Genomic DNA, 14,486 nt, shown 5'->3' with positions numbered 1-14,486 from the left:
TTTTTACCAATAGTCGACTAACGGCAAATTTTGGCCAATCATAGTCGACTATCCAAATCCTTAGTCGTGGACAGCCCTAATATATATACATATATATAATGTATATTTTTAAGTTAATAAAAAATGTGTTCCTTGCAGCAATATTTAAAAAGTTTAAGAAAATAGACTATTTTGAATGAAATAGCACTATGACAACTGTATTACAAGATAAAGACGTATAGAAATACCACATTGTAATTTGTAGTGGAAAACTAGATTATACCAGGAAACATATTGTGTTTTGTAATATGTTGGCCATATGACCCAGCCCTAATCCATAATATCTACAATATAGGTAAAACAATACACAATAAAATACCATAGACATACAATATTCAGCATTATGAAACATGGCATTTGAGGCATTGCATAGCTAGACATTATTTATTTTAAATGAAAAGGAATGGTGCTATAAAAATTATATATATAATTATATACAAATAGAAATTATATATTGTATATATAAATACTGTAGCAATTATATATAGTAGATATAAATAGTAATAAATAATAAGTGGCATGTTACAGCTATTTGTTGACTGTGATTGTAATTCTGGTGAGATTACAGTATATCAGTCTGATCATTGTGCCCATGTAATAAATGCTATCTTATTTTCTGGCTGTAATTACAAGTTTCATATCCAAATCAACCATATGGGTGGGACCACAAGGTGCTCTGAGACTGGAATTTGAAACCATCTGTCTCTACACACAGACACACACACACACACACACACACGCACACGCACACACGCACACGCACACGCACACACACTGAGCTCCTGTTCCCACTCCCTGCAGAGAGAAAACAAGTGGTGGAGCCAATGGAAGATGAGGGGACCATTCTGAGGAAGATGAGGCGTCTGAGTGACTACTACGACATCCACAAGGAGATAGGGAGGTGAGAGAGAGAGAGAGCAAGAGTATGTGGGTGTGCGTGTTGTGCACGTGCACGTGTGTATATGTATGAGTGTGTGTGTGTGTGTTTGTGTGTAAGTGAGTCGGCATGTCGGTAAAGCATCCACTCAGACAGGCAGCCTATCTATGTTAATGGCTCAGCGAGTACTCTGAGGGTCATGGGGGTGGTGGTGGTGGGGGGGGCGGGGTAATGACACTAGCCAGCCAATAGAGGTGAGTCACCAGTCTGCTCGGAGGAGAAGAAATATCACTTACATAAGCCCATTTGTGTTGGTCTGACCTGCTGAGGCCAGGCACGACCTTGAGTTGGAACAGAAACAACGGTGACTGTGGATAGTGTTGCTGGAAAGGTGTTGGGGGGACAGAGGGGTCCCTTCCCCTTGTCCTCTGGGTTCACAAGTGCTCCTCTGGAGGGAACATTTCCAAAGGGATGTCCAATTATCAGAAGTGAGAGGCTGGGCAAACGTGCAGTCACAGCCTGGAGAGCCTACATTTTATACTTAAAGGTCACGCCATCAGAGGAGGGCTTTTCCTGGGGTTCTCTAAAGGGACGACGGCACAGTTGTGTGGGATGATTTGGAGCTAGTGCCTGGGGGTGGTTGCCTTTCAAAGGAACACGGCAACATTATGGGCAAATGTGCTTACCGTCTTCTCCAGAGTCAAACAAGATGATAGATAAATGTATCTTATCTTCTTGTCTGACTCTGGAGAAAACAGTAAGTGCAAACTCATTTGACATCATTTGAACATATTTGGGCTGTCAGAATATGACCTTTATAGCTCCAATCCCATCCAGGTCCAGTTCTGTGTTCTGGACACAGCGCTGATCCTTGGCATCATTTGTTGAAGTCTGGTCTTGTATCATATTCATTAAACATTCTTATTCAAATATATAATTTTTATGTTGTAGGCTATAAATAAATTGATCTATTTCTGGTATTTTGAATGAATTGTTGCAAATCTTTCCAAACCCAAATGAATCATTAAAATGTGTTATTTCCATGGCCTAGGAAAGTTCAATCAATATTTGTGAACATGAGCTACTCTCTCTCAAAGCCAGAAACCAGAGAAGTAAGAATCAAACTTGATGTCATCATCAGGTATAAAGTCTGGAGCTGCTCCATTGACAATGGATGGGAGACTGATTTTGTGGACCTGCGGACTCTTTGTTTGAGATTTTATACTCAAATGAGCTTTATTCTATGGTAATGTTTTCACTTCTGAAACAGAAATAGTATACGTAGTACATCCCATTGGGTGCTCTCAGTGTCACCTTTACCATTTTACTCTATTCATTGTCTATGGAGAAGCTCCAGACTTTGTACATGATGACATCACAAGTTTGAGTTTTAGCACTCTAGTTTTTGTGTCCGGGAGAGAGTTGTTTGTGTTGTACTGTCTTAGACCATGGGAATAACATGTATGAATTCTTAAATTGGGTGAAGTTTCCTTTTAACTATCCATTTGTTTGGGCCTAAGGATTCTTGGAAGAAAAGCAAGCATGCAAATAAATGAACCGAGAAGCCAATTAAACAGTCGGTTGATGGGGCGTTTGCGAAGCCTACGATGTCATTACTGCCCATTGCTGTTTATGCAGGGGGGCTTTCTCCTACGTGAAGCGGGTGACTCAGAAGAAAGGGAAGGCGGAGTTTGCCGCCAAGTTCATCTCGGCGAGAGGCAAGAGGAAGGCCGTGGCCCTCAGGGAGATGGGTCTCCTGTCGGACCTGGACCACGCGGCGATCCTCTACTTCCACGACGCTTTCGAGAAGAAGAACGTGGTCGTGCTCATCACCGAATTGTATCCTTTCATTGTGCTGATATTCGCGTGTTCGTTTTCAGTGATGTGAGTTGTCAAGACTTTTGTAAAGAGATTTTAGACCACTAGTTTGGAAGCATTGGACAAAAGAGTTTTAAAGGAACACGGCAACATTATGGGAAATGTGCTTACTGTCTTCTCCAATACCAATTTCCTCTCAGTTCAGTAGAAAGTTATCCGGCTGCAAGCTAACCTAGCTTAGCACAAATTAATGGAAGCGGATATGGACCACTAGCCTAGCTTAAAACTCCGGGAGAGGTGTTTTTCGCCAACGCCTAGGCTAGCTGTTCATGTCTGCTAAACTAGGCTAGCTTGCAGACGGATAGCTTTCTACTGAACGCACAGAGAGGAAATTGGTATCTATCTTCTTGTCTCTCTCTGGAGAAGGCGGTAAGCATGTTAATTTAAGACGGATGTAATAAAAAAAATTGATCTTGTATACATGCCAACAATCACATGACTTTGGTTTGAGTTCTGACATGTTGCACGTGGCTCTTGATAAGGGGATTTTCACCTTGAGGAAATTAATTCTACAATACCGTGTTTTTAGCCCCCGATGTCAGTATCAGTATCAAAGGAACTACATAATAAACTGCCTCATGTCATTACTAGAATCAGCTAAATTCACCCTCGCCCTATCCCTACCACTGAACCCTATCCCTACCACTGAGCCCTATCCCTACCACTGATCCCTATCACTGAGCCCTACCACTGATCCCTACCACTGAGCCCTATCACTGAGCCCTATCCCTACCACTGAGCCCTATCCCTACCACTGAGCCCTATCCCTACCACTGAGCCCTATCCCTACCACTGAGCCCTATCCCTACCACTGAGCCCTATCCCTACCACTGAGCCCTATCCCTACCACTGAACCCTATCCCTACCACTGAGCCCTATCACTGAGCCCTATCCCTACCACTGATCCATATCACTGAGCCCTATCACTGAGCCCTATCCCTACCACTGAACCCTATCCCTACCACTGATCCATATCACTGATCCCTATCACTGAGCCCTATCCCTACCACTGATCCATATCACTGAGCCCCATCACTGAGCCCTATCCCCACCACTGATCCATATCACTGATCCCTATCACTGAGCCCTATCACTGAGCCCTATCCCTACCACTGAGCCCTATCCCTATCACTGATCCCTATCTCTATCACTGAGCCCTATCACTATTACTGAGCCCTATCCCTACCACTGAACCCTATCCCTACCACTGAGCCCTATCCCTACCACTGATCCCTATCCCTACCACTGAGCACAAGATTGTTGCTGCTACAATATCGACCATAACGTGTGGTATAGAATCTGTAGCCCTGAGGAGGGTACGGAAGATTCAGGAATCTAATCCCTCCCCTGGCCTTGGCTGTGCAGTGAGCAAGGCAGCAGAGCATAAATCTCCACCTCCTTCGCAGTTCCAGCCGGAGGCACGACTGAACCGAAACAGCCTATTTTTTCTTTTTTAAACCCTGCTGACTCATCATAGATCAGTGGCTCATCTATTATTCACTCCTCATTCTCCTACCACTGGGACGGTGCTATATAGGGTTCTATATCTGGTTCTGTTTTTGTTCCATGACTGTTTTGTGTGAAGATGTCATGAGGAGCTACTGGAAAGACTGGGCAAGAAAACAAGCGTTCTGGAGTCAGAGGTTTGTTGAAGCTGGTGACATAATGTACTGTAGGGTTATATTACAAATGGTTTGTTGAGGATTTTTTTTAAATGTATTTATCTTTTGCTCTGTAGATCCGATCCAGTATTCATCAGGTGCTAGAGGGACTCAGCTACCTTCACCAAAAAGACATTGTGCATCTCGACGTAAAGGTCAGTCCATTCACACTCTGCCAACGGAGACATAAAAGCACCGCCATTCACTGGCGTACGTCGTCGGTGATGAATATGATCACACCGGTTTATCGCATAACGGCATGTTTTTGGTTCGCGGGGCCACGGTTGGATGAAGCCTAATGAGTCTTCAAAGACATAACGAGGTGGTTCTGTCACTCTGCCCGTTCCCTCTCCAGCCAGAGAACATCCTCATGACGAGCCCGGTCAGCGATCGGATCCGCATCTGTGACTTTGGCAGCGCCGCGAAGCTGGAGGCCGCCGACTCTCACTACTGCAAGTACGGCACTCCGGAATATGTCGCGCCGGAGATTGTTAACCAAACACCCGTCTCCAAGGCGACGGACATCTGGTGAGCCACCTGTCCTGCTCCGCAGGCTCTGAGGGGGTCTGTTATGGATGCTTTTATCTCACACACAATAAACCGTTTGGCCTCCTCTCTTGCCTGTTAACCTTGTGTCCTAATGAATTTCTCTCTCTTTCCCAACAGGCCCGTCGGTGTTATCACTTACCTCTGGTACGTCCCTTTCTCGTGACATCACGACGGTGGTTCGGCGCAGTGGTTAGAACCGTTGCCTGGGTTTTGGAAGCCCTCTCTGTGTGTGCCCGTGTGTTTCCTCCGGGGGACTTTGGTTTCCTCCCACAGCATGAAAATGAGCTAACCCCGGCACATTAACATCCATGTGGAAACTGAAAATGTTGATTAATGTGCATTGTCCCTGAGTAAGAAATAAATTAATGAAATAAATTTAAAAAAATTATTAAATCTTATGCCACATATATCAACTTGGTATTTTCAATAACCATTATTTGGTTATATAAACTATAACAGAACACAAATAAATCCATCTTCCATGTCACACTTATCTCTATTTAGATTGTTTCTCCTTAAATCCCTCTTGTGTTTTGTCGGTATTTCCATGTCTTTGACCCATTCCGAGAAACTGGAGAACTGGACTGGAGAACTTAAGTGGAGAGAGTTTGCGTAAAAAGTCTGAATATATGTGTATATTTCTTCTCCTCATTTCAGCCTAACTGGCGTATCTCCCTTCGCTGGTGAGAACGACCGAGCCACCGTCCTAAACATCCGCAGCTACAACGTGGCTTTCGAGGAGAACATGTTCTCTGATCTCTGCAAAGAGGCGAAGGGATTCGTCATCAAGCTTCTCATGGTGGACAGCCTGTAAGTGTACTGATAATTTTTTAATACACTGCAAAAAGACAGTCTTAACATGTAAAGTCTTGTACTGAGCCTTAAAATCTCTATGCAAATTTCTCCCTCAAAGCTGCATAGTGCAACTTTAAGATGGAGATGTTGCAACGTAAGGCCAATGAATCTTTCCAATATGATAGTCTTTTGACAGTCACTCTTTCAATAAATCACAATTCCTTGTACTACGATAGCACAGTACTTTTTTAATATAGGTAGCAAAATCTATCTCAGTATGTACACAATATTATATATAATATTATAAAAAATATTATTATTTTCTCTTCTAGGAGGCCTAATGCCATTGAGTGCCTTCGTCATCCTTGGTTTAAGGTGAGCTAAGCAATTAAGACATATTCATACTGTTTATTATAGACTGCATTAGATTCCATATTAGCCCACTGGTAATAATTTGGCCTTTTATTCCTTGATACTACATTTTTTATTGATTTATTTTATTTTCTTGTTCTATATATTTATACTTGGACTTGACAAATTTTGACTTCCTTCTCCGTTTCATCACAGTCATCAACAAGCAAAAGCATCAACACAGCTATGCTGAAGCAAGTGTTGTCTAGAAGAAAATGGCAGGTATGTCGTATACTGCCGCTACTGACTGGTCAACCCTCCAGCCAAAAGCATACACACATAAACACTGACTCACAGTGCAGCTGTATACTGTACATCCAGTTATACATATCCAGATATCTACTATATCTTATATTTGTATTATTTTCTACATTAAAGCAAAGTACTGTATACTACAACATACATAACATAGGACATAAGTAGATACAGTATGCCTGGGATGTTTCTGTATCCGCTGTCTCAAGAAACTCAAATACAAAAACACTTCACTCATCTCATCCTCTCTTGACCCTTCTGGTTCCAGCGCTCCCTCATCAGCTATAAATCCAAGATGGTGATGCGCACCATCCCGGAGCTCCTCGACGACTCGACCAGCCACATCTCCATCGCTGTGGGCCGGCACCTGAAAGAGGGCTCGCCGCCGCCCTCCTCATCCTCGGACTCGGACGAAGATGTGGACGAGCTTCCCTCGCTTTCCATGGTCTTCTCCGGGTCCAGGGTCTCCCTGAACGAGATGGATGAGGCCAACGGACATTCCAACGGGACCGCAGAGTCGGCAAGCAAAGTGGAGGACATGGAGGTGACAGAGGAAGGCGGAGGAACGGGGGAGAGGATGACGGAGGGAGGCAAGTCGGTAGATGAGGAGAAGGGTGCGACAAAGCGGTTTCCCCTCAAAAAGGGATCTAGCGTAGAGGACGAGGAGGAGTCGCAGACGAAAGCCAGGCGGGCGACGATGAGGAGGGGCAGCTCTGCCGACTCCGCCCTGCTTCTCCACATCGACCCCGAGGAGGGCGACGCCAAAGAGGACTCCGTGGCGACCTGTAACAGCCTGAAAAAAGCCGTTTCTATGGAACTCCCCAACCGTAGCCGGAGTCCCGGACCGGTGAAGTTAAACCAGGAGGACTATGCCCTCAAATTGGAGCTGATGAGACAGCGGCTCCTCAGAGGAGGAGGCGTGGACAAGAAGATGAGTGGCCTGCGAGGCCCGCTGTTTGAGACCCTGGGTATGGACGACGAGAGGCGAACAGGGTCCCTTGATCGGAATTTGAGGAGATCCCGAGTGGGGCCACCGACACTCACCAGAGCCGCCTCCTCTGAAGGCACTGGAGAGGATACACCGAAGACCAGAGTTTTTAGGAAAAGCACCTCCTTCGGGGACTCTGAGCCCATGCCCCTGCATCGGAGATTTGGAGCCCCACTGGAGATCCCGTCGGCGGCCCATGGTAGTATAGAGGATGGGAAACTTCAAGAGGCAAACTCCATGTCGGCGCTAACGGAGCAAACGAGACTCGATTCTCAACCTGCCACGCCCACCGGTAGCACATCCTTTACACTACCAGCCCCAGAAAGAGTGGACCAACAGCAAAAGCAGAAAGATGAAGAACCGGAAACGATGGAAAGCGTGGACGAGGATAACACTGAAAGAGATGAGATGACGGAGGCACGGACCAATGGCAGCTCGGAAAGCGAAGATGAGCCGGAATCAGTCAGGTCGCATCTGCAAGAGAGGTCTGCCTCTGTATTCACCCCCACAATTGTCATAGAGGAAGACTACAAGGGAATAGAAGAGCTGAACGAAAACCAGGAAATAATAAAAGAGGTAAAAACAGATGAGGAATCAGTAGACGGCAAACCATCATCTGCATACGCTAGTGTTATGCAGGCCATTGTAGTACCGAATGGAAAATCTGACATCAACCAATCTATAGGTCATCCTGCTAAACCCAGAGATTCCCCCACATTGCCTGAGCATCCTGCCGTATTTGCCAAGGTAGCGACCACATGTACAGTCCCAGATCGTCCTACAACCCCTCGGCAGCCTGTGCTCAGAACAGATATCAAAGACATTTACTCAGAGGAGGTTTTCGAAGCCAGGTTCAAGAAACGGGAATCGTCTTTGACCCGCGGCCTCCGGAAACTGACCAGGACCAAATCGGATGACAAATCCCCTGTGCTAGGCCGGAGGGCGGGGGAGGGGGGTGAGGGGGGCGAGGAGGTTTACAGACCAGGGGCAAGAGGGGCACCTCTTGAGATGGTGTCCAAAGGACTTCAGGAGAAAGCCAAATCTGTCCAGGATTTGAGGGAAGTGGAAAAGGAAACGGGATTGGGACGTATTGGGAGGTTCTCAATGCGGTCCAAGAGATCATCATCTGTCGATACGAAAGAGGGGAAACCAAAACAGGAGAAGATAAAGGAGGAGAAGATAAAGGAGGAAAAGCCTAAGGAGGCGCAGGAAGCCTCTGCCGGCAAACGAAGGGTGTCTTGGGCCATTGGTCGCAGTAAATCCCTGGACACCAAAGAGCCAGACAGTGCAGGGACAGGGAAGAACGTAGAGGAGGGAGAAGAATCTGCCGTGTTTGCTATGCGGCGTAAGTTTGAGTCCAAAGTGGCAGGGATTTCTGCCAAAATAAGGACCCAGTCAGATGAGAGAAAGGAGAAAGAGGCCAAGGGGGATAGTCAGAAAGATCTGGAACAAAAGGATCTGAAGAAAGTCAGTGATTCGCCTGTCCTGGCAATGAGACAGAGGTTTGAGAACAAGATGGCAGGAATATCCACAAAAATCCGAAGTCAGTCCGAGGAGAGACGAGCGGAATCGGAGTCCAAGTCTGAGGGGAAGAGGACCCCTTTGTTTACCCGCCATCGTCATTCCCAGTCTGAGGGGCGTGGAATCAAGGGGATGGGCATCCCTGAGAATCAGCTAGCAAAACAGACCGGCGCGGGTGCATCCAAGGAGTCAATCGAATCTGCGTCTAGCATTAATTCCGAAAAAGTCTCTCGCACCCCAGAGAATGACAGGCGGTCACGTTGGGACAGGTGGGGATTGACCAGGGGCAAGAAAGACAAGACCCCCTCCCAAACTGACCTTCCTTCATCCGTCCCTACAGAGGAGGATTCGTCAAGCAGCCCGCGGTTTTTACGGTCGTCTTCAGATTTCCCTCCTGTGTTCCACATCAAGCTGAGAGACCACGTCTTATTGGAGGGAGACCCTGTCACTCTTAGCTGTCTTCCAGCGGGGAGTCCACACCCAGAAATAATGTGGTTGAAAGGTAGGTAATGAGATGCTGTTTTCAAAAGCATAGCACCCAGAGCCCTGACCCTGCACTTCAGAGATGACGGGGATTAAACAAAGCACTTGGGGCTTATATTCTATACCATATTTGTTGAATTTGATGCAAGAGGATGTGTGGATGCAGAAGTGCACATTCACCTCAATGTTAAAACTAATACCACTTCAAGATAGTCGAAACAACAGGCAGAATACAATTGCAAACTCATTACCTGGCTCAGTTTTTCACCACTGTAGTTATATATCGTGTTTTGATATATAAGGACTGAATTACCGTAATTCCTCTAATAGTAACCCCGGCTTGTATTTGTTTCAACTGTAGCGGATACCAGGCTTGTATTAGGAGGAGGCATGTATAAGAGAGAGGCCTATATTTCCAAATGTTGTGTCAGTTTGAACCCAGTAAAATGTACTGGGTTCATTTATTGAAACCAAGCAAGTACTGTATGAAATACGGTAGTAAACAGTGCAATTACAGGTAGTCAAAAAAGTTAAATAAAGTAAAATAGTGCAATCACAATACTGGTATAATAATAATAATAATAATAATAATAATAATAATAATAATAATAATAATAATAATAATAATAATAATAATAATAATAATAATAATAATAATAACTTCGTTTTATACAATTCTGAGGTAGGCTTACTCTCTTGGTAAACATTAGCACCATACCATTATATGGTATTTACTGCACAGCCAGGCCAGCATATAACAACAATAACTCTAATATACATGAAACCCGGCTTGTATTAGGAGGCCGGCTTATAATTGCTTAGCTCAACAGCGCACCCGGTCATTAATAGAGACCCGGTTTTTAATTGAATACCGGTTACTATTAGAGGAATTACGGTAGTCATCTGCTCAGTGCAAATGCCTTCACAGCGATGTGAGAAAATGAAGACAATGTGAATAAAGCCAAATAGCATCTTCTTCCCGTTGTGATGCGTAGGACCATGTGCTCCCGCTGGCCAGGATCCCAGAGCTGCTCCTCAAATCCTTGATTTTGTTCCCAGATAAGAAGCCGTTGGAAGTAGACGACAGGATGAACCTGATATCCCACCCGGACGGCAGACAGCTTCTCATGATAATGAGGACCAGCCGGAGGGATGCCGGGCTTTACGAATGCGTGGCGACCAACCCTCTAGCCGCCATCACCAGCTCCTGTACACTGTCCCTAGCCTGTAAGTAGCTTGGCACTGTATTTATTACTGCTTATTGTAAGTTTATGAAGCGTATTAAAATACTTTCCTTTTCTTTAAATTTTTTACTCTACATTTGCGACAATCTTTATCTTCCCTGTGTTTCCATACAATTGCCCGCAAATCCATTTCGCATGTAAAGTTAAACTGTGTAAATCAGACGACACGTTGCACGTCAAATTGAACAACCAGAACAAGCTCCTTGGCCTTTCGTGGGAAAATATTTGTCATCATAATGCGTTGTATCATCAAGGACTTTGATATAATTGGATTTAAATTAGCGTGTGAATGATATGAATACTAATGGCGTGGATATGAATATTAATGTTCACAGCAGATTAACTTAATGGCTTTTTTGGTGCCGCATTCATCGCCTAATGAGTGGGTGGTGCTTATTGCAAGCGGGTAAATGCCATGCTCTTGTAATCTGCCGTGGCTGGTCATACCCCATAGCCCAAACACAACGGGGTGGTAAATAACAACAGGGGTCAAATATTACCGGCGTCACTCAGGATAGGAACGGGAGGAAGGTGACCTTTGCTTGATAGTTTCTTGGATGTCTGCGGCAATAGCTTTTTTCGCAACTGATGTAATTTGAATTGTTCTGGGTGACAGAGTGGCTATTACTCATCTACTACGACACTGCCGCTGTTTGTCTCTCCTTGATCGCCTGGTCTCACCCTGAGGCCCTGGCTGTCAGCCACAGTGGCTCATGCTACCGGTGGACATCCATCCTTTGGGAGATTTAGGGAGGGATGCGATGAGTGTCAGGCTCGGTTCGGTTTCATGACGACAAAGAAGACAAGATAAGATAAGATATTCCTTTATTGATCCCCTTTGGGGAAATTCAGGCAAACTTAAAGCGTCAAACCTACCCCTCGTTCTGTTCTCTAAAAATAAACATTCATTTTTAGAAATGAATCATATGATCATATATATTTATGATGACTGGCTTCACAAGTCATTGGTCACTTGAATCTCAACCACTGGACGTATACAACTAATAAATTAAATCAAATACAGTTGTACACTTACACCAACCCATCCTCTCTCCCCTCTCTCCCCCTAGGCATCCCTAAGCGGCCGGGGACTCCGGAGATCCCCCAGACCTACAACAACACAGCTCTGGTGCTCTGGAAGCCGGCGGACACCAAGGCCCCCTGCAGCTACACCCTGGAGAGAAAGACAGACAGTGAGTCAGTGGTCATTAACCAGGAACGTGTTGGAGTTTCCCCTTCATCATTTCAGACAGAAGGCGTCTTGGTGATAATGTGAAGGGCGACACTGGTCAGTGTTTCCCCTACCACTTTATTGCCGGGGCGCCAATATTCACATAGTCAGCATCACTGTTATACAAAGTAGAAAATACTATAATAATACAAATAAATAAAACTGTAATAAAAGATACTAGAAACATATAATAATTTAAAACACTCAAACAAAATTTAAAAACAATTACAGATTGTGGTGACATGCTTGGTCACCCGTGCTCTAAATCGACACATGGACGCTAGTGTTCCACGATTCAGGACGGAGCACAGAAGTCAAAGGCAGATCTACCAAGTTCAGTATAAACTCTAGGCACTTTAAGTGTGAGCCAGTCATTGGGTCCAGAGGTCCATTCCAGTAATGAAGTAATGTCATTTGGACAATCTCCCATTATGGATTCATATATAAATGTTATTTACATGCCAGTCCAGGACCTAATGGCTAATGGCGAGTGGGAGCTGTCGCACGTCTATAAATCACATCTCCGTAATCAAAAACAGACAGGGGAACAAAAATCCAATATGTTGCCGCAATTTACTGACAAGAACGCTCACATGGTATTTAAGTGTAAATGTAAACCATGTTACATTATAATGCTGATATTTGTTAGTGTGTACCTCTAAATGCGCTTTATAAAGTAAAGTTTACTAGTATGCTTATCCAGCGTGACTGCAGTGACAGAGTACGCCCTTCCCTCTGAGGTCTCTGCGAGTTGTTTTGATGGGAATTAGGAATATAATGGAGATAACTGGGAGCACAACAACAGCTGAGAAACAGAAAAGAGGTCTGTAGGTAAAAGTCACCACAACAGTTTAGACTAGCGCGGCCTGAGGCTGGCCGTGAGCCAAGGTGAAGCCAGACACAGTGTTCTCCTTCAGGGCCTTCCTGCACAACACAGTGCCTCGGCTAGAAAGCCTCCCTAGTGTATTATTCTCGCTATGTGACCTCATTTATAAACCCTTTGATTTTTCAGACATTAGGCGTTAAAACCTACCGCTAGTTTGAGTAGCTTTCAGACACGAACGTGACCGGAACAGATTCCCTGCCTATGACACCAGTATGGCCTTTTGTAGTCACGTCTAAAAGAGATTAGTGTCTAACCTACTTTTGATTTGAATATGGAATACTCCACATCTACCACTTCTGCTGATATTTCAGTCGGTAGAAATAGCATCCTGGACGTGTACTATTTTCAAAGTGCTGTTGTCGCAACAAACGCTGATCACAAGGGATGTTTGTTTAAAGGAAGCAGCCAAGATTCAAAGGAGCAGTAAGAACAATAGTTATATATATAGAATTTGGCTGATTGGACGTTATTGTTTATTAAAAACAGGTTCCAAATCTATATAGAGCTGTATGAACTCTGAAGTCTGTTGCCTATACTCAATCCATACGTATCTACTGCCTACAGCTGTCTTACACTGTACTCATAACTACCTACTGTACCTCAGTCTATAGTCTATCCATATAACACTGTATGACTGAAATGTAACAGTAAATAACACTGTATACACCATATATACATAAATATATATATATATTAGAGCTGGGCCGTTAACGGCGTTAACGTGCGGCGTTAACGCTATACTAGTATCGTGCGATAATATAATTAACGCATTAATCTAAAAAAAAAAAAAAAAGACATTCTTTTGCATTTTGGAAACGGGAGATGGGCTCATGGTGTAATGGGCCACCTGGCCTGAGAAACATAAGGAGGAAAGAAAAAGTAAGGACTTACTTCTGGTCATTATTTGGGTAGAACACACATATTTTGAATGCCTTCGGCAGGTTTTTTTTTTTTTTTTTTTGAGACATTTTAATCTAGATTAATCTAGATTAAATCCAGGATTGCAGATAGATTAATCTAGATTAAAAAAATGTATCTATGCCCACCTCTAATATATATATTTATTTATATATATATGTGTGTATATACCTACACTGTACACATTGTATATAAATGTATCTATATCTGTATATATGTCCATACCAGGCACGTGCACACATAGAGGCCAAGGGGTGCTTGAGCACCTGCCTTTTTGAGACTCATCAAAAAAGTGCCTTTTTTTTTTTTTTTTTTTTTTTTTTACCGTTATGCATATAGACTGCCCTTCCAACTGAAAAAATGTCAGGATAGAATCAAAATATTAGGTAAAGAGAGAGAGATGCCCCATATTCCATTGCAGTTTGCACGGCTTCTTCACCGTGCCTCTCCGCGGACCTATATATTTTATGCATAGCGTGGGTGGTGATGATGATGATAGAAACCGCTGTGGCGCATACAGTTGAATGCTGGTATTACACTCATTGAGGGATTTGATTTGATTTTTATTTAGTACATACAATTTATACAATAGTATAAAAACAAGGGGTACAAGGATAACATGTGAAAGTCTTTCGACTTGTTTCCAACATGGTCCCAAGAAGAATACAATAAATCACAAAGAAAGAGTTAAGAAGATAAGATAGATACAACAAGTAGATAAAATAGACAACACAATTTTCTGAAAGAGCC

General features: G+C 43.9%; 1 protein-coding gene across 1 annotated transcript in view; it reads left to right on the top strand.

Moving 5' to 3' along the window:
* The window catches only part of spega (striated muscle enriched protein kinase a), a gene marked incomplete at both ends in the record, with an annotated part of 138,476 nt that overhangs the window by 107,406 nt on the left and 16,584 nt on the right, over nucleotides 1–14,486 (top strand). Inside the window, 12 exons of the mRNA XM_084315971.1 lie at nucleotides 841–940; nucleotides 2,555–2,755; nucleotides 4,380–4,437; nucleotides 4,533–4,610; nucleotides 4,811–4,983; nucleotides 5,122–5,148; nucleotides 5,662–5,814; nucleotides 6,132–6,174; nucleotides 6,367–6,432; nucleotides 6,734–9,476; nucleotides 10,517–10,684; nucleotides 11,772–11,894. Coding sequence (XP_084172097.1) covers nucleotides 841–940; nucleotides 2,555–2,755; nucleotides 4,380–4,437; nucleotides 4,533–4,610; nucleotides 4,811–4,983; nucleotides 5,122–5,148; nucleotides 5,662–5,814; nucleotides 6,132–6,174; nucleotides 6,367–6,432; nucleotides 6,734–9,476; nucleotides 10,517–10,684; nucleotides 11,772–11,894 — 3,933 coding nt within the window. The remainder of the gene's footprint in view (nucleotides 1–840; nucleotides 941–2,554; nucleotides 2,756–4,379; nucleotides 4,438–4,532; nucleotides 4,611–4,810; nucleotides 4,984–5,121; nucleotides 5,149–5,661; nucleotides 5,815–6,131; nucleotides 6,175–6,366; nucleotides 6,433–6,733; nucleotides 9,477–10,516; nucleotides 10,685–11,771; nucleotides 11,895–14,486) is intronic.

This window comes from Notolepis coatsorum, assembly GCF_963971535.1.
Source record: "Notolepis coatsorum genome assembly, chromosome: 1".
Classification (NCBI taxonomy): domain Eukaryota; kingdom Metazoa; phylum Chordata; class Actinopteri; order Aulopiformes; family Paralepididae; genus Notolepis; species Notolepis coatsorum.
Note: the sequence above shows the minus strand (reverse complement) of the source record. Positions and strands in the feature narration are given on the sequence as shown.